The sequence below is a fragment of the Aythya marila genome (assembly GCF_965140915.1).
Source record: "Aythya marila genome assembly, chromosome: Z".
Taxonomy (NCBI): domain Eukaryota; kingdom Metazoa; phylum Chordata; class Aves; order Anseriformes; family Anatidae; genus Aythya; species Aythya marila.
This window is the reverse complement of record NC_139080.1, coordinates 22,872,062-22,893,547: the sequence shown is the minus strand read 5'-3', so window position 1 is coordinate 22,893,547 and position 21,486 is coordinate 22,872,062. Positions and strand designations below refer to the sequence as shown.

At 37.4% G+C, this 21,486-nt stretch overlaps 1 protein-coding gene across 6 annotated transcripts in view; it reads right to left on the bottom strand.

Annotated features, from left to right (window-relative positions):
• The window catches only part of ERBIN (erbb2 interacting protein), a 120,942-nt gene that overhangs the window by 65,430 nt on the left and 34,026 nt on the right, over positions 1-21,486 (bottom strand). For 5 of the 6 annotated variants that reach the window (XM_082783568.1, XM_082783572.1, XM_082783570.1 and 2 more), the window contains 2 exons: positions 12,979-13,035; positions 2,629-2,826 (listed from right to left, as the gene is read on the bottom strand). In XM_082783568.1, the coding sequence (XP_082639694.1) occupies positions 2,629-2,817 (189 nt within the window). In that variant the 5' untranslated portion in view covers positions 2,818-2,826; positions 12,979-13,035. Of the gene's footprint in view, positions 1-2,628; positions 2,827-12,978; positions 13,036-16,975; positions 17,272-21,486 lie in introns of those variants that run through there. The other variant, XM_082783571.1, reaches the window with a different exon arrangement.

Here is a 21,486-nt window from a genome sequence, read left to right as displayed (position 1 = left end):
TCACATTCTTATCCAGAAGCTTTGCAATTTGACAAAATATGACAGTAGTAGTGGCACAGAAGAGAAAACCTTAAAACTCATCCCTAAAAACAGTAATCTGGACTCCTGCAATCATAAATTTTCCTAATTAGTCTGGTGAAAAGGAACTGCAAGATCCCTAAGGAAAGAAAATACAAAGAGTGGGAGAATTCTGCAGGATAACTTTGTAGCTGTTCCTTCTGTTTTTGTATTTTAATGTTTGCAGATTCAGTAATTAAGTAGATCACCATTACTGGTAGTAAGCACCAGAAATCATATTATTAGAGTCTCTTTTACTACAGAACTCCAGCTTCTTCCAGCAAAGTGGGTGCTACAGTTTGAGCTTTTCATCTCAAATGTACACTGTATAACTTGGAATAGACAGTGCATCTTTTCAGACATTACTTGGCCACACACGACGAAAGCATTTCAAATACCCAGTTACTTTTGGAACTGATACTAAATACCAGTATTTCAGGTAAAGCAAAATCCTTCTCTACCACCTTTCTCCTCCTTTCTCAATGTACTTTGCTCATACTGTACCCTCAGCTCAATTAGGTCAACTTAATTGAGAAGCCCCACTGCAAGAACCAGTTTTTGAAGTACACCGGAAGTACTTGAAGTACACTGGACTGAGGATTTAAAAAAAAAAAAAATCAACAAAACAAGAACAATTGACAGATCACTTTGGGTATCAGGTTGACAACAGAGACCAAAAACAGTTCTGCCATAACATACAAAGGGCAGCAAACCGTAAAACTGGAAAAAAACACAGCACCAGGGACAAACGGAAAGGGAAGAGTGGGAATTTCTTAACCAGGCTTCAGAAAGCTGGACAGCCTAACATGTACTGCACCCTTTTTCCGAGAGGATGTCTTAATTAGAAGCCTGTTTCAGAATTGAAACACTAAAACTTAGGTTAGGGAAAAGGTATACAAAGCTTGAAACTCTGGCTCCAGATCTATTAGGATTATTTCAAATTTTAGTGGTCTTCCCTTACCAACCTTCTACAGATAGTTTTAAGATTAAAATCTCTATAAAATAATTAAATTAAATTTTAGTATGTCTTTACTACTCCCTCATCTCTTGGCTTGTTTCTTTTACAGTATTTGAATTTGCATTTTCTTTTGAAAATTTGAAAGGTAGCAAAAAAAAAAAAAAAAAAAAAAGCAACCAGAATGACATAAAAGCTGAAAAGAATGCTTAATTTATCAAAGTTAAGACCACAAAAATAGCCAAAATTACGACTCTTCTGGTCTAGAACTCCAACATGAACTCCTTTTGTCCCTACAGTACAGTCCCTCTTCTTCTTTTAAGACTACAAAAAGAATATTTATTTATTATAGAGAATTATCCATTTGGGAAGATGTTTCCTTAATTGAAATCTTAAGATTTCAAAAATAAATCAGAAATTTAATGCACAAAGATCTCAGAAGACTTTTTTTTTCCATTAAGGAAGGTATTTTATTCTATTTTTTAAGCATTTAATTTTACTCTTTTAATATAGAAAACTAAAAGACGAGATGGAAGTTCTAAAATCAATTGAACAAGTCTAAAGGCTGATAAAAGGCCCTCAAAAGCAAATTTAAAATCTACCATGCCTAAGTCTATAATAAAGGAACACTTTTATTGGAATAAAACAGTAGAAGCTCTAAACTAAGTTCGCTTCACTGGAATCCAGGGCTTTTGATGAACAGCAAACTTACTATCCTGAAACTGCTTTATATCCTTATTATTTTCATCTATTTTCCACAAGATCCAAATCAGCAAAGCCTCATGTGGTTCTGACAAGCATTCAAAAAAATGAACAGAGCATTCCACAATCATCCTGTGCGACAGTGAAGATTTACACACAGTTGGGACAAAACAATTTTAAATATTTAGTACTTAATCTGACTTCACCAAGATAGGATATAGTAATGGAAATAAATCTGTTGCAATGACCACTTTGTACTTATTGAAAGTCTCACTGGAACTAAATCTCACTCCTTCCTCTAGTGTTCTGTTCATTCTGCACACATTTTGTCTTCTGATTTCAGAACTAGCAATGAATATTAATTTCTATAAAAAAAGATGTGATCAAAGTGGCATTTCAGCTCTCCAGTGTTTGCGCTTAAGTAATCTGAGATACTTCACAAAGTTTCTCCAGTGAAAGAAAAAAGCAAGGACTTCAAGTGAATACTTCGGACTGTAGCTGTCTTTTGTGGGCACAGAGATCTGAATAAAACATTAATCTTGCTTCTTCTAATCTTCGTGTATTATCAGAGATTCAAAATAATGCAGCAATTTGTTGAATAGTGCTAGTCAGTTTAAACAGACACCGCCACAGAAATAAATTAGCCTGCCTCTTCTGCTTTGTACCAGCTAGCTTCTCCTCTTGGGCTGGATCACTTGTTTAAGCAGTTTCACCCCAAGGCAGCACAGGGAACTGGTCCAGCTGAAGTACATAAATATTCTTTCTACCAAGACTGCCTGTTCCAGGACCAAACTTTGTTTAAAAGCATTTGGCAAACTGCAGCCTACAAGATGAAGTGGGAAGCTAAACACTACCAGCAACTATGAAGCAACAGAATTAATAGATGTAACAAAAAGGAAAACTGTGCAACCTACCTTTGGAAGCTCTTCAATCTGATTAGCGTCTAAGTAGAGTTCTTCCAAGGTCTTTTCAAAAGTAAAAATCTCTTTAGGCACCTGTTCCAGGCTGCAGTGAGAATAATCAAGTGTGGTAACTGTTTCCTCCTCTCCGCGCAGGCAGCGGCATGGCACCAGCCGCACAAACAGATTCCGCTTCGTTGTCATTTTCAGGCACTGCAAGACAGAAAATCGGTACACTGAGGAAAAACAACCAGACAACTACAGGAACTTAAATGGACAGCTTCTCAAACTTCTCCTGGCTGCTAAATAGTTCAAGAAAGAAGTAGAAGTGTATACGTACGTGTGCCTATAGGTACAGGAGGGTAGGGAGAACGTCTCTGTTTTCTTCTAAACTGAACAGAACACAACGGCATTAAATATGGTTGAAACGCCTACAGACACCAGTGGATGAAGCCAAAATTTAGCCTGGAACTTGTCAACTGCCAACATAGCCCAACATCACACAGAAGCAGAGAATTTTGAAGCAGCACTTCTTAAATGTCAATCATGTTTTTACAGCCTTGGTTAATATAATTAAATCAACCGTTTATTGAGAATTAAAATTTAGCTATAGAAAAGCTACACTTTTTTTTGTGTACCTTAATTTCAAATCCTTCATTTAAAGGCAGAATTTTACTCAAGTAGCCAGCATGGTTTCCACCAAATGTTCTGCCTATTTATTTAAAAGAAAAGGTTTCTAAGTACCCAGATAAAGCACTTCCTTCAATTTTTTGCAATTTCAGTCAGTATGGAAAACTTCAACTCATCTTGCTGTGCATGCTGGAACTAACAAAACTCATTTTGCTATGGAAACCTGTCGTTTTCCCTCTAACTCACCCCATTGCTAGAACAGTCTCTCTATTCTCCATGGCTTCTACATATTCCTACTCAGCAGGAGATGGCAAATCTAAATTGTACAAATTGGCTAGCTGATTAGTGACTGTGTACACTCGCCAAGTTCTGCCTCTTTTCTCCTCAGCAGGAGCATAAGTTTAGGTTTCTTTCCTCTAATTAGCAAACAATTTTCACAAAATTCAGAAGAAATCTTCAAAATGTCACCTCACTTTCAGGTTTGGCTGAAATCAAATGACAGACTCGGTTTTTCAGGAAGGACCAACATGTACAGACTGACAGACATGATGGTGTAAGCTTCATTTCCTCAGGAAATTGGTCTAAAAATATATAATTTTCCAAAACAGAGATGAAAACTTGTTTTCTCAAACTGCCAACACCCCAAATTAAAATATGGCTTTTTTTTTTTTTTTTCATTTAAGCTCCATTTTTTGGAACTGCAGAAATTACTTTTCATGTTCTAGGCTAGTGACAGAAAGCTTTCTTCTCCAAGTGCAAAAAAAGTCTTTCAGACACATCTAGCAGACTGCACTTTAACGTACAGACAGTTTGGTTAGCCAACAGTAATACAGGAATACAGTAAAATATCCTGGCCACTGTGCAGGATGAAGTCAGAGACTACAGAACCCCTGGTCTTGCTAAAACAAGAAAAAGGTAATGCATTTAGGTTTTCCTATGAGCAGCCAGCTTGCCAAATACTTCAGCTTAATTTATATGACAACAGAGTGGGGGGGCTGCTGCATTTTGGTATTTTCTCTAAATATAAGTGCAGCTCACCACTCAGGCTGGATACAGACAGATGATGGTACCATCCATTAGAAGGATAGAAGAAAACTCTTGATCAGATGGTGGGAAGTCAAGACTTCCCCTTTTTTAACAATACTTCAAGGTTGCTAGGATTGTGTTACACTGTTGATCGTGCAGTGAAAGACTTGACACCCCATAAAACCCCATCCCCGCTGTTTAAAGAAAAAGGTTTAAAAATAGAAATATGTAGCGGCGTTCCAGTGCAAATAGCTCAGAGGCTGCAGATTCACTGCTGGGGATTCCCACAGAAGGCGAGTCAGCAAGGGGAACAGCGTAACCTCCTCCTGCTTCTCCCACAGGAACGGGCTTCAGCACGGCACAGCCCCATGCCAAAGGCACTGCCAGGGCGGATGTGCTCAGCAGGACAGAGCTACCCCTGCGCCTTCCTTTTCCAGGGCTCTGAGGCTGCAAATGTGGACATGAGAGGAAACCCACTGCCAACATTCACAAACAGAAAAGCCTTTAACTGAAAAAGAAACACCATCTCACTTCGGTCTGTATTATTTCAGAGATACACTGAGCTGTGGAAAAATTTCAGCAAGAAGCAGCCTCTTCAAAGAGGAGTACCAATAGAAGAGCACGTGCCTTGCAAACAGCAAGACCTGGAGCAGAGACTGTACCAGCAAGCTGGTTACCAGAAGTCTGGCAAGGAAAGGCACACCCACATCAAACTAGCTAGAGCCATCAGTAACTTTGCTTCATACAGTCACTTCAACTGCTGAAAATTTGGTGTACAGAGCAAGAGTTAACTACATGGTTCATATAAACATAGATACTTAAATAAACTTAGATCCATAGATACTTTTTTTTTTTTTCAATTAAACTTCTATGTTAGCAGCCAACAGAGGGAAAAATTAGGGTCTTGGTACAGTTATTTTACTTCGTAAGGGAGTAGGAGGAAAAAGACACCACTCTATAATCAGAATAGATAGGAAACAAGTTCCACAATAACTACACAAACCGGGACAAAGAAAAATGTTATCTGTTTACCCGCCTATATCCTGATGGTAATGATGACTGTGCAGACAGGTTTTCCTCTAGGGTTTCAGCGGTGGCAAAGACTAATTATTCCATCAAGTCTCAAATTTGTGAGACAAATCAAGCATTTTATGATACATGAGAAAAAGAAATGGGAGTGCCTAACCAGTATGGTCAGAACCAGAGGGAGTAAGAGAACAAAGATGTTTTGCTGTGATGTGTAATGCCACAACTTATTTACTATCACCCATACTAAAGCTTCATCTCATTTTTTCTACTTTATATCTGTTTATCTAGATAGCTATCAGTTCATATACTCTATCCAGTTTGAGACTGTGGCCACTTTCAAGGTGCAGGAGAAAGAAGCAAGGCTAAACAGATAAATCAAAGGGTGATTGGTGTCATTTAAAAATACATTTTTTTTTTTTTTTTTTTTAAATCAACTCTCTAACCTTAAAATTGAAGGTTCTCTGCATTCAGAAACAAACATGTTGTCCCTCCCCCAACTGCTCAAACAACACAAGAAGCATCCATTACTGGCCTCTGATTTATTTACATCTATCAACCCTCCACTGCAACAAACAAAAATCTACTAGAAGACAAAGTTAACATTTTACTGATGTAAATGAAACACAACATAGAGACAACACATGAAACTATACTGTCTGTGCACACATATAAAGACAGTCTATATTTAAAAGCTTTGCATAGATAAAAGCTTTTACAAGGAGGAAAAGGAAAGGAAAAGAAAATCATACTTCCAACAATTACCCTAACATATACGATTATATTGCCTAACATCTCTTTTTCTACAGAACTTGCTGTACAAGGAACCATTCTGCAAAATTTTACAATGAAGTTCTTTGTTTCACTGCAATTTGTAGATTGCCTATTAAATCTATATGTAAATTCCTAGTTTTCATCTAAGTACTACATTTAAGTTTTCATCTCAGTACTTTCTCTGGGGGTTGGGGGAGGTGGGGAGGATGAGATCTTTTTTATTTCCCACAACAGTATATTCTTGGAGATATATCTTTCAAAAGAGATGTGTTTTCAAAATACAATATATACTGTATTTATTCTTACAGGATCATCACAAAAACTCTAGATATGCAAGTAAACTTGCAAGATAGCCAAGGAAGGAAAGATGTAGGAAGGAAAAAATTAGTTATAAATTTGCAGTATGTTGTTCAACGACATTTGGGAAAAAACAAAAAAAAAAACAAAAAAAAACACAACAGTAGGATAGGTTACCAATAACAGCAATTCAAAAGATGTGCAGGATTTCTTTAGAAAAAAACTCAGCTTCTCAAGCAAACAGCATGAAGAAAAGAAGTATCATATACTGTAGTTCAGTTTAAAAAAATAAACTGAATGACTTGGTAGCCACGAAGACATAAAACAATCAACACTTGATCAGTTTTGCAATCTTCTTCCCCAAAAAAGTGTAACAAAGTTTGCAACATAGGTCCTTTTAGGAGGCTACTAAAATAACCCAAAACCGAAAGACAGTATTTATATCCACATCTGAATAAGCTTTGCCTGAAAATGCAAAAAAAATAAATAAAAAAATGCCACTTGTCAGTTTTGAAGCCATGCCCATGCTGCATACAAAGAACAATTCAATTTATTTACATAAATAAAACTGTAAGTTGCTGTTGTTCATCTTATTTGCCATTGAATTTTACTCATTTGTGCTCCTACTATTTTTGCATGTACTTATTGCATTAAAAAATAAAAGGAAGAAAGTTTTTCCTTTTCTAGTAGTTTACCATACTATGAAATTAATACAACTAATGTATCAAGACTTCCAATTTAAAGAGCGAAGCTGTAACTCCCCCACAGTAATGTACTTCCAGAAACTAGCTCACCTTGTTACACTTAAAGCATGCCATCACAAAAACAGAACCAAAGCAGTAAAGTCTAACAAAGACAGTAACTAGTTTCAGCTGGTTTGCCATTTTCAGAAAAGTTTGTTTTCCTTATTTTGCCTTCCCACTGTATTTGAATCAATAAAATTGTAAGAGGTGCTATCGAAACAACATTTAATTTTGTGGTGCAAAAATAAGAGCAATCAAAATAAAGTCAAATCACATCTTAATAGCATCCATCACTTAAAACCTTCTATACACTTGCAGTACATCTAAGACTTCGAAGACTGCTTGAATTAGTTTAAGTCTTATCAACCTCGTTAACTAGAGACTGAATTTCAGCAGTGACACTTGCTAATAAACAGTGAAGGAACAACTGGAGAATACTGTGTAATTAATACAACATCCAGACAAGATTACTGGAGAATCTAGGGCAAAGCAAACGCTGTAATTCTGGCAAATCTACACTGAAACAGCAGTGGGCTGAATGCATAAATGGTGAGACATCTTAATTGAACAGAATAAAACCACTGGAAGCAGAAAAGCAACACATTGGTTTGAAAGACCATGATCAATGAAAGAAAACAAGACCAACAGCAGGCTTGGATACACACTACAAACTCAGACACTCGGGGAGCATGTCAGCCAGTGGAACATCATGCTTTCCTGGAGCTCCTCAGCAATTCCCCACACACTCCCGTCACCCGAGTGCCCGGCAGCCCAACAGCACCAGCACACCACAGGACAAGTTTGTTTAAACACATGTCTGGCTGTGTTTTGATAAACATTTTAAAACACACACACACTTATCATGTTGCTTTGAGAATTCTGAACTCGTGCTGGTTACAAATAGAATCTAAATTCACAGTAATTTTGTTCCTAATCCCTGTTAATTGGCATTAAAAGCAATAGTTTTATTGTGCCATTAGTTGCTGAAATTTCCTGTCTGATGCTAACAGGATGTGACCGCTCATGCTGTAAGCTGGTGAAAGGAGCCTCCCCCCCCAGCCTCTCTGAAGGGTGTTTACCAGTTACATCAGCAGCAGAGCTGAAAATGAAACCAGTCATCAGATGTTTATAGAGAAAGGCAAGAACAACCCGGCACAAAAATATCTGGTCAGGCTCCTTCTAGCCCACTCCATTACCTACAGATGAGCACAGAATCACGGAGCAGAGGATGTGTAAACACAGGAAAGGAAAAAACTGGGGGAGGGGAGGGCAGGCAGTGGCACGCACAGCAGCCTGATAGACTCGGGATGGCTTATCTGGCCAACTGACAGATGCCCCAACAAATTATTACTGAAACAGGATTATGAAGAAAATAATGTTGTTGTTTGTATGTTTTTTATGAATCCTGTTTACTCCACTAAACAAACAACAAAAAAAACATCACTTCTACACTAGCAAATTGGTACAAAATGAAGTTTCTGGCATTGGCAAGAAAAACATGAATTGATTTGTCTTTAGAAATGTTACAGGCTTTTCTCTTCCTAAGGCAGCAACACGCACCACAACACATGCCCAGATATAGGGCGTTTGCTTGATGTTAAAAGAGGCTCTATTGTGTCAACTCCCAGCACAACTTAAACCAAGCTCTTCCAGCCAACAAGAGCTCTAGCCCTCAAGAATTCGGGTAAACAGTAAACATATTCATACTGTAAGGAACTGGGAACATCCTCAGCTCTTACAGGAAAGCAAAGAGCCAGGGTCTGGGGAGGGGACGGTTTGGCTCGGGCATCCCCCAAAAGCATCTCTCCTCTCACAGCGGGGAGGGGACAGCGAGATTCCTGTGCAACCCACAAACCCTGACCCACACACCTGCTCCACAGCAACCCTTCTTGCTCTCTTCGTGAGAGGAAAGCATGGCTCTGGAGCCTGATGGACTCTGACAAGAAACTGAAACATCAAAAGAAAGGGTGTACTGTGAGGAGACTGCCTCTTGTTAAATGCAACTGGCATGCTCTGGTTGTGGTTTCAAAACCTCATTTGGTGACAACACCAAGTTAAGGTATTTTCACTTCCTCTTGCCTCCCATCCGTGCTATTTCTTTCCACCTCTTCTAGAAAAAACAAAACAAAACAAAAAATGTAGAGATTTTTTTTTCAAAGTCAGACTGTTTTTGTCATTTGCTTCATTGAACGAAACCAGCAAACACTCAGACAAACGACAAACCAATGAAACAAAGTGCTGCAGTAGGGGGAGAGAACAAGCAATAGCGAACAGATTTATGAAAAGGTTTTTTGGAACCATTTCACCATTTTAATGTGAAGCTATAGCCTGAGTCTCCCTGCTCCTGATATGAATACAATGTTCAACTGCATTCACGGCTGCATGTCCTCTCAAAGGCAGGGAACACCAAAAAACACATTGTACTTGCTTGCATACAGCATTCAGAGCAAATGAAATAAAAGGCATTACTCATGAAACAACAATGGTGAATGGTAACAACAGGAGGAGGAACATGATAGTAAATACAGTAATAACAACAACCACTTGTTAAATATAAAAATGAGGGATGCTTATCACTTCTTTTTTGTTGTTGTTAAAGAAAATAAGGGAACAGAGAGGGCAGAAGTCAGTTTTGTGGTTACTGTTTCAACAGCTACAAGGATACAAACAAAATCACTGATACTGTGCCTAATTTGCTGAAATACAAAAACTAGTAACAAAACTCAAAGCTTCTCTTGGAGTTAACTACTTTCAAAGTTCTCAGCGACTATAATTACTATAACCAAACCAACAACATAAATAAAAACCACACAGCATAACACAAAATATACACCCAACTCCAAGGGGCAGCACAGCAAGAATTTCAGGTAACTCCCAGGAAATCAATGCCAAGTGTGAATTCTGCAGACATTTGCTGAAATCTTCCATTTCTATTATTTTATGAAGTAAATTCTAACTAGACTTCAATTCACTGTTTTTATTTGTTTGGAACATTTATTTGTGCTGGATTATGTAAATGTAAAAAAAAATAAATAAAAAGGTATTAATATAACAAAGCAGTCAGCACTTGACCTTTTTATGTCAAAAGCCTAACAATGACAAAAACAGATCCAACTTCATAAAAATAAAACAACCTAACTATTTTTAAACAGAAAAGAAGCAAGAAAACTCTTGACAAATACTTGCATACTTCCATAATAAGAATATATTCTGCTTTAAACACAGCCTTTAACTGAGTCAGTACTCTGCTATATTCCTAGACCAATGTATCAGTAAGGCACAGGTATAAAAGAATACAGACCTATAATTTAAGGCAAGATGCATTACAGAAACAACCTTAAAAAACAGAACAAGGAAAATTATAGGTTAAGCTTAGAGAAAAAAATAAAAAAATAAAAAAAATACCCAAACAATTGTAATTTTAACTTTTTGTATTAACACTAACTCATTAAGCAGACAAGTACATAGAATGTTTATTGCACTTGTGCCATCGAATTGCTGTCACCTGAAAAGGTATTATATCCTACACCCCAGGTAGTTTTAAGTTCTCACATATTTCATTTTGTGTTTTTGCCATGCCACCCCTAGAAACTAACTTCCATCTGAACAGTCAAACTATCCAAGCGAGTCGTTCATCTGAAGAATGGTCTCTAATTGTATACCACTAACAATGTTGCTGAAATTAGCAATAGATCCAAGCTACATTTCTGACGTTTGACTTGATTGCGTATTCTTTGGGTATTTGTAGTGTTACTAAGAACATTAAGAGGAATAAATTGATTTTAAAAACCACTTTGAGTTTCATCCGTTTCTCCTCAAATCAAAAAAGCTATACAAATTCAAGGGTATCTACTGTCGTAACCTGAACAATGAAGAGAACTTTAGCCCCTCACAGGCTTGTGAAACATTCAGTGTTTCACAAGAAACCCAAGATTTTTTAAAGCCATGATATCAATATTTCAATACTGAGGTTTGCAAATGGCTAACAAATTCCTTCACAACATGGAACAGATATGTTTGGTTCTTGAAAGCATATTCTTGTTTTTGAATGCATATTCTTGAATTTAGAACATATATATGTAGAAATACGAAATAGATTAATTTATCCCACTAGTATATTAAAAAGAACTCCATCCTCCATTTGCCACTTTCTCCCATTTTGTTTAAACACACAATGCAAATAAATGCAGCTGCTGTACAGCTATTCCAGTGCTGTAGAGCTAGTAATCACAGATACTTGGTAGAGCTAGCTGTACCAAGATATCTCAGAAGCACTTTGGTTTCAAAATCCACTAATTACTACATGAAATAACTCAATTTTCTTTCATTATTGATGTGGAGAAGATCCACAGAAACAAACAGAACAAATTCCTGACTTTCTATACAAAGAAAACAATGAAAATTAAATACACAGAACAAACAGACTAAGAGATTGTAAGCCTGCTGGAAGAGGTATAAAACCATATTAAACCGCTTATGCTTCTGGTTTAGTCCTTTGAGAGATTATGTCTGGATCTACTGTATGAGTAAATGCTGTGTATCACATACTGTCAACATCTATTCAAGCAAAGAGGAAGAGATGCTGTCTTAATTCCTCCGTTTATAACAACAGTCGAAAGAGATGAAACAGCATATGGGAAGGAAAAGGGAAAAGGCACTGCAAGTCACTTGCCCATGGGAAGCAGCGATCCTTATGGAGTAGTAAGCACAGCTGAGGCAGCACAGCAACAGCAATTTCTTAGCTCAGCAGAGAATGCCAAAGCACAGGAAGCATACAGCACTGTAGACTACACAAAAAGCAGGAAAAAATGAGATAGAAGCATGTGCACAGTCTCCTTAAGTTATGCATTGTCTGTAGCAATGCCAGATAAAATTCAGATTTTGTATGTTTAAAATTCATGTTTCGTAGTAAGTTCCATAATTACAGGCACTGGAGTGTCAATATTTATTCCTATTTCCACGATCTGAGCAGCACTATTAATAAAATCAAAGCAGATGGAAGCTGCTGTCATACATTGGTGAAGGAAGGGGGCAGGGGAAGGGGGAAGGTTGTTTTTTGTTTGGTTGGCTTGGGGGAGGGGAAGGGCAGCACTCTGTAGACATTCATACAGAAGTTCTGAAGACAAAATATTCTGTTGGGTATTCTTTTTATTCATGAGAAATACCTGCACCTAGCCACCCTTAAAATATTAGGCAAAAATCAACTTAGTGCCATCCACATGGCATCGTTTAAAGACGAAACTGATCCTGAACACACTTCCTTTCCAGAGCTTTGAACAAAAAAAATGAACTGTATTTGACTTAATTTTAATACTCTCAAGTATAATATCTATGTAAAGAATGTTAATACACGAAGAAGAGAGAAATTATATGATACAATATTCTCCCATGCAAACCAGAAAAATGGATGGTAAGAGTCCCAACAAGTAAATGAAGCATTTTTTTTCAAGCATTGTTTATCCAAAATTTTTTGGAAAATGTGCTCATCTTTTCTAAGAACTAAATAAATTTATTTTAAAAAGCAGTATGAAATGCTAATCCTTCACAAACCAAAACATTTAATAATGGACTTTAACCTTCAAAACAGAATTACTCTCCTGCAGCTTAGCTTCCTTTATATTCTCTTTTCTATATATACACTCACACACACATACATACGCATAAGCACACAATACCTTGTAAATAAGCATAATTCGCTTGGCTCTTAAACCAATACTTGTAACAAACAAAAAATTTCATTCAGAACAAGAGCTCACGCAGAGTAAAATGCAAGTGCTTAGGAGGTGATTATTATGTTGTACGAATAAAAAACAGGATCTATGTTTTAATGTTTTGTGTAGTGTAAAAGAAAGAAAAATATGGTACTTACCACTGTGTTACTTTCTTCTCCCTGCTTCTTCTTCCCTGAGCTTTCAAAGCCAACATTCTGTTTAAAACAAAGGGATAAAAATTTTAGTCACACCTATCCATACCAGATAAGCACAAACTGATATCTCGTTGTATTGTGTATTTATTTTGCTTTCACATTTATTTTTTTTAAGTTGAATGTTTGTGAATTGTAGTTCAGAGACTACTATAGTACTATTACAGCTGTTCAGAATCTACTATAGTGCTACTAATAGTTCAGAGAACTTGAAATACTATCTCAAAACAGTAAAAATACAAACTTCTTGAGGAAAAAACTATTTTGTGCAATAGATAGAGAATATCACTGTTTTTTCTATTTTTACTTTATAGTGTTTTACTTACAAAGTTCTTCTATTTCATCTCTATGTTTAATTGCTGCATTTATTAAATTGCTTACATCAGATATCTCTTAGGCACAATTCTGAAGAAAGTTAACAAAACACATGAGGAATCAATGGAACATGAGGAATCCACACTTGTCCCACACCATTAATTTTAGATTATTTCTTCAGAAAGTTGCAACACATTTAGTAAGGCACAGCAGATAACTAATGCTATCTTCACTGAATTAGAACAATTACAAACAAAAACACATTCAGCACATTCAACTAATCATATTCAAAATTACTGGGTAGACCTCTGCAAAGAGTAAACTTGGCCTAAAAATACAGATGGAAGTAGAACATCTCTTAGAGGGATTAAATATCAGCATAGACAAACAGATCATCTAACTGAACACGTAGTCATGTATAGCTAAGGAGCTGAGTCTGGTAAAGTTTAATCTGTCAAATTTGTAGAACCTAGGAAAAGTAAAATAAAATTGCAGGGAGCACAGGTAGTAGCCTCATTTAAGGGATTCACCCATAAATGGATCTACAACTTACTTATTTCCAATAACAAGCTGAATCAGACCATTATAAAAAGCATCATAAATATGTCCCCCAAAAAAACAAAACTCTAAAACAGGTTTAAAATCAAAACTGTTCCAGGAGAAATGAAAGCTACTTTGTCTAGATTAAGAAGCAAGCAGCAGCACAATCACAGAACAATTAACTCAGAGGAAACAAGATCAACACAACAAGATTTTGCTGTAACCAGCTTTCACATGTTACTTGTCCTGTTCCTCACTCAACAGTCGCTGGTGCCATTTAGTGCATTTGTGCCACATGGATTCCAATGCACTATACTGGATAAATATTCTCAATACTTATTCTCAATTATTCTCATTTATTCTCAATAGAAGGATTACCAGGATATGTAAATAGCAAGGGACAAAAAACAATATAGGTGAAAGTAATATTTAAGCCTCAAGTCTAATGAGTTTCCTGATCAAAAAGCGTCTATCGTTTTAGCCAGCATCAGAAATATGTAATAGCTGCACTCAAGACAATTAAAAAAAAAAATCAAGAAAGACAGCGGGGACCAAAACAGATTGTGAAACCTGGCATCCTAGAGGAGAGCCTATGTCAAACGGTCACAACTGCATGCTTCTCTCCTTTTCATAATGCTTTGCTCATACTGAAAAACTAATCTTTGCAAAATCTATTTAGAGGCACTGTACACAAAGCTCTCAAATGGAAGAAATGCAGGTTTGCAGTGGCTCTACTAAAATAAACAGAATTAATCCTGAGAAAACTGCAGCGCAGGCCTGGATCTGACAGTAAGACCATCAGGGGATTGTGTCTCTGAAAAGAAAAAGGCAAAATGTCCAGACTTCACAGGCAGAGCATTCAGACTAGAAAAATGATCAAAGAAATAACTTGCTCCATAATCATCACAAAAACAATAAACAAAGGGAGATTACTCTTGCATCATTTCCTGACACCTGTTAGGCTGTCTCTCTCAAAACGCCCAAGAGAATAAATTCCAGTGGTAGGGAGCCATTACCAAATCATGAAATGTTTGCGGACTTCAAAACCAAGCACAAGGAACTCATCCAATTCCAACTGTCCCAAGAAGATGTTACAGAAACTGGGATGCATGCACATGGTAGGAGGAATACACACCAAGTCGTTCTGCTTTAAAGATGAAGGAACTACATAGTGAACAACACAGCAGTTACAGAAGCAGATGAGAACAATGAACTCACTGCAAACAATGTTATCCTAACGTCACTTGAATCAAACTAAATCAGATAAACTTGTGCCTGAATCAGAAGAGAATGGCCAAGAGAGTGCTGTAACTACATCTGTAAGTGCTGTTGAGTCTCCAAAAGCAGGAACTCTCTAGGCTTTTACAGTCCAGGTCCATTTTACAGAAAAGTGCAATAAATTCCCAATGAAAACAGACATCGATATTCTGAGGAGCACAGGGTAACCACACACCAGGATCTCAACCAGTTCTCTTTCTTAGTCACTTTGCTACTTATTTTGCAGATAATGGTAAGAGTGGTTTTATGTGACTAGTGATAAATTGCCTTATCATAAAAACACCTTATGAAGTTTTATTCAACTCTCCTCTGGCATGTTTTACCAACCACAGCAGATTGATCCGTCAGGTTTCTTTAACAAAGTCACTGCATAAAAGTGCTAACACTATGCTTAATACACTTACTGGCAGAACTATCATGTTCTTCCTCTTTCTATCCTTCCTTTTGTGTAATAATTCAACCAGTACTAGAAAATGCTTGCCAGATGGGACTGCTGTTCTGCTTCAGTGCAGCTCTTCTTGCCACCACACTGTGTCCTGCATGCTGCTCTCATCACTGGTTTTAGTAAAGTGAGCCCAGCAGTTGTGTTTACGTGTTTCTTTCTTACTACAACTTTCACATAAACACATTTCACCTTAAATCCTCACTATTCCTTGAATTGCTTCAATTGCTTATTGGAAGACTTTGAATGGATATTGATGTACCCAGAACACCATGGGCAAACTTAAAACGGATCAGGACATAGGGTAATACTTCACAGTCAGCTGAATGGCAATGAATAACTCATAAGCAATTTTTACTTTCTCCCACTTGCTGGGAGGAAAGAAGAGAGGGGGAGGAGGGAGGTAATCACAATGTTACACTTTTCATCTAAGGCAGGGTGGAAAAGAAATACCTTAATTGATTGCTTCAGACACATTTCAGGCAACCTTTCAGCCCATGACAATCACCCTCCATTTAAAATAGTCAAAACAGTAAAAAAGGTGAATTATTTCTTTTAATAATACCAGAAGAGTGTCACAAAAGCAGAATTATCTATATTGTCCTTAAACATCCATTCATGTTCAGTGACAAAGACAGTATGTTCAGCTAAAAAGAATTCAGATTTATCAAGATTATCCACAGCACAGACATAAATTGAGCAGGTAAATCCACACTGACGCTAAAATCCACCTTTTAAAAATAGGAACGCTTTTAGGGCAATGACAGTAGTTACACTGTTTTACTTTGAAAAGGGAAACTTTGAACAGATACCAGGAAGATGAGGGGTTCCAAATGAGACCAAGGTAGCGCAACTCTGTGCGCAATTAGTATCACTGTCCTCAGTGAAGCAGGTTTTGCCCAAATAAAGATAACAATAACCAAATAACAAGAGAAAAAAAAATGACTGGTAACTTCCATGCTCTACCACACTAAATTACCCTATAACAGTAACAATAATCTCGGAAATAAAGAAAAAAATCTAGATCATTTCTACAACTTGACTGCATTATGATCAAAATCACGCCAGAGAATAGTAAATTTTGATGATTATGGACTGCCTTGTGTCAGATTAAAACCAGCAGAATATTTTTAGTAAACATCAGGAGAGTGTGTAGCAATGCAGACAACTATTTCATATACACCAATAATAAAGAAGTTTTATTGCCAGGGGTTACTGGCAAGATTCTTACTCAGTCACAACTTGCTAGACTGGTGTGAAATCTGTGCCTTACAGTGAGTTAGATTTCAAAAAAGAGTAACACATGCTTTGATTGAGAAAATATAAGATAAACATAGCTGGCAAAATATTTATCTCTACACAGCATACCTTTTGACATCAAACAGACAGACATTTCACACTTGTAGCAGGAAGGTCTGCAGGCCACTTTTTTAGTTGATCTCAGACTGCTGTACTGAAGAAAAGGGAGGGGCGAGAGGAAGGGAGGATGAGGGAGACACAAAGGTCTCAGAGACCATTCTCAAGAAGAGTCTATCTTGTTTTTCCTGGAAGCAGACGTTGTCACTCTGTCTCGCTGTTTATCATTACTTGGGCGTCTGAACCGTAGCCAGGCGTTCAGAGCGAAGTAAAGAAGCAACCTCACAGAGCGGATTGTCTCTGTGACAAAAACCTAAAAAGCTGCAGGAGCTGTGCTATCTGGCTTGGGTGGCGGAGTCTGTGATGTTAATTATGATACGCTGCCTTAAGCGGCAAGAGACTGACCTGCTTAGGAATTGTAACCTCCTTGTACCAATGGTGTCACTGCTGTTGACAGCCAGAATCCTTTAACACAGGAAAGAGGACAGCTGATGGCACGTTCTCAGTGGGTACATGAAGATTCGCATTTGCTTCCAGCGTGCCCCAGAATAACCTGCATTTGGCAACACTGCTGGTGTTCTGCAGAGGACATATATTTGCGAAGTGTTCTGCCAAGGGATGTGGGGTATGCCCATCAGCAGCGATGGGATAGAAGAGGAACTGTTATAGGTCCATGACTGGCTGAATTGCTATGATTTACAATTTAATATTAGAGTTGGTTCTGCCAGGGCAACTACAGTTCTGTAAGAGGTATTTTTAATTATCTTAAAACTGGATTAAATGCCTAGCACCTAGCATAATAGAAATGTGTCCATTACAGTACCATAACAGCACTTCTAGAAAAGATGGTTAAGAAAATACATGCATACCCGCAAGTATGTGGACAAATGAGATCTGCTAAATTTTGTTGTTGATTGCTTTCTCTTAAGGAAGCTAGTCAAAGGGTTTCCAAACTGAATTCCAAAGCCAAAAAAATAAAAATAAAATTTGACCTCAACTTAAAGAAACAAACAAGCAACCCCACTATTTTCAAGTTACTTCTCAAACCGCTGTGGATATAGATGCAAAACCCCTCCTAAATTTTAAGTGTACAGTGTGGTTCTGCAACAAAATATACCTATGCAGTGTGGTTCTGCAACAAAATATACCAAAATTGCCACGAGTTCAAAGTCCCCCTTTATATAGTGCAATTAGTGATGAAATAACAAGTATTGCTGGGTTTAATCTCGGCAGCAAAGAACTGCTATAATGCACATGTATGAGATGGGAAGAGTTTTTCAGTTCTTACAACTGCAAGGAACCTTTCTTACATCAGAAATGCCTGTTTCTCAAAGCATAAGTCTCACGGGTATGCTCTGAAAAATTCCTCTATAATAAGGACGACATACAACATTGCTATTTGATATAAACAATTGCATCTATGACACCAACAAAAGGCCTAGCTGTTACAGGTAGGTAGCCATATTGTGACTTCACTACATTTAAACTAATATTTCCCAAAACCCAAAAGAAGCAAGATACAGCACAATTTTTCAGAATTACAGAATAATGAGGCTGGACAGGCCACTTCCAGGTCATGCAGTCCAACCCACTAATGCTATCACAACAGGGCTAATTTCAGCATTAGAGCCAACATCAAAGTCAAAAGTGACTTTGAGTTAAGGTCCATGTCAATATGTAAATATTAAGATCAGCTGGCTTATTTGAAATCATTTCCAGTGGAGAAAGCTAAGATACAGTACTTTTTGTAAACAGCCTTGCCTCCATTCTAGCAAAATTATCTAGTTGATGTTATTGCTATCCAAAATACCATTTTTCAAGTCTTACGAAAGCAGCGGAATTATCATGGATTGATTCAATCATTTATGAATTCGTGATATACAGTGCTTCATCTCTCTGCAAATCCAGTACCCTTTCCTTCAATGAAAAGGATATCAGGAACATCCCTTCACAGAACCAGGATGTTTTATATCACTGGACAGAAAATAAATTAGAGAAATCACTACTTAATTGGAAATTATTACTACTTTACTGGAACAGACAAATACATTCACCAAAAGAGACAGTATTCACAGACTTGTGAATTATTACTTTCTGTAAACCAAGGTTGCTCTTCACTAAATCTGAGGAGGATTAAATTACTCCGATACACTGTCAGCAATTCTGCTTAGGCTTTACTGATGTTTACTCGTTTTGTTACTGTTATATTATCACATTAGCTCAAATAACCAGAGACAAGGCCAGGAATTAAGAATTCGAAAACAGAGACACAAGGCTGTGATTTTACATTCAGAACTTCATACTAATGATTTTTAGCAAGGTTTTAAAACAAACTATCTGGAATATTAATATGCCTAACATCCTTTAACACTGTATTAATTTAATATAGACCTTTTTACACAAAATAAACAGGTTTACCAATCTATTTTCACATCAATTTATTACTTGTCTTTGTAATACACAATATAGTAGTATCTGAACTTTAAAAAAAAAAAAAAAAAAAAAAAAAAAAGAAATAAAGAAAAAGAAAACCGAGAAACAAACCGAGCACAACAGAAAACCATGGGAGGCCATCAATCAAGATGACAAAGCTTTTGGGACCTTGGTCTCACAGGCCCTGCCTAGTGACCACCAAACTAGCAGGTCTCAGAATCGCTACAGTTGCATCCCATGCACCGTAAGAATTCTTTATCAAGTCACTTTTGTAAGGGACTTTTGAGCTAGCTCCCTGACTGGACGTGAGTAACTGCATGCTACACCAGCTAGCCTAGTTAAACCTTGAGAACTCATACTGCTAATGATAACACAAAGAATCCAACTCAACTCAGTCCAGGTACTAAAAAACAAAACAAAACAAAAAAAAAAATACACACACACAAAAAAAAAACACATTCCCTGTAAGTTATTACTCCAACCCAAGCATCAACCATTTCAAATATTTCCACTGCAGCTACACAAATGCCAACAACTTCAGAGGACTGGATGTACCTACTTCACATCAGGAGGCCAATTAGCAGCACAAAATTGGGCAAGAGCACTCTGGATAACAAGAGGGGTCACAAATCCATGAGAAAACTGTTTAGACCTGGTGCCCTCACCCTTCACACCTATGTCACCCCCATCCTTTTCACCTTTCTCCCCCTCTCATTCTCAAGTTTCCCATCTGCAAACGCAGCCTAGACAGTGACAGATACAGATGGTCAAATTGATGATGAAAGAAGGAAGTAAAAAAATTAGGAAACAAATGACTAAGGGAATAGGAATACTTAAGAGATGGAATGTACCTATTTTATAAATATTAATTAATACAAATATTAATTAAATCTTTAGCAAGATTTGTTATTAAAAATGCGAAGCAGTCACCAAGCCACAGTAAACTCCACAAGAACACATAGCACTCTAAACCATTTCATCTACATTTATTTGCTAATTTGTATGACGTTATTACCGTGACCCTGGCTCTTTTTCACCCACTGCCCTTTATCACACAACCCCTCTTCCCTCTTCTACTTCCCACCACCCACATACTGTTTACATTTTTTACATTCAGCATTATTAAATACCGAAATACTTTGGGGAGGGACATATCTAAGTTTATTTGCACAGTACTTAAGAAACAGGGCGCCGTGTTTTATAGGGAGCATGGGCGTGTGTGAAGTCCTGGTGGCACCCAACACCCACACCTCTGTGAGCAAGGAGCAACCGTCTGGGTATTGCATCAAGCAGATGCTGACTCACTAATATCGATAACCTGCTGGCTGCTTTGCATGAGTAAGATGGAAGTAATCTAGATACAGAAGCAAATATGACTACCAAGCATGAAAGAAGGAAGAACTGGGGAATTAGAACAATTTGGAAAAGACTTTGTGCTCTTTATTTAACTGTACACTGAACTTTCCAACAGCAACTAGTGAAGCAATCGAACAAGCCCTTGGATGAGTCATCCATCTGAATGACCAAAAGACTATCACAGAGTGAGCACTACTGCCCTAGAAGTTGGATCACCTAGATTGAAGTGCTCTTAAGTGCAAGTTTCCAGCACCCCAGATGAATAACCTGCTTATATCCCATTAATCAGAGCTATAAAGGTGGAGCAGATCCCTCCGTTTTAGACCTATAACCGGAGTGCATCTGTTTGAGTACCTCCTGCATCAGGTGGGTACCTTGCCTTTTATGCCACAGCTTAGACAGAAAATTGGATCCTAGAGCTCTTCCAGCTTATTAAAATACAGAAGACTGTGGACAGGTGCAGCAGCAGCAGAAACAGACACAGAATTCAGACTGCAAATTTTACAGACTGTGAATGATAGTGACACATTAAACACATGGATTTGTCTTGTGCCTGTGGCCTTTTATTGCTACTGCCAGCCAGGAAATGGTGCAACAGTTTGAGCTGCTGTTAACTGAACACTCCGGGGCTTTATATTTAAATAGTTTGAGGTACTATTACCTGAACACTCCAAGGCTTTTTAAACTTATCAAATTGTGCATAAAATACACTGGACTAAATTGTTAGAAGCAAA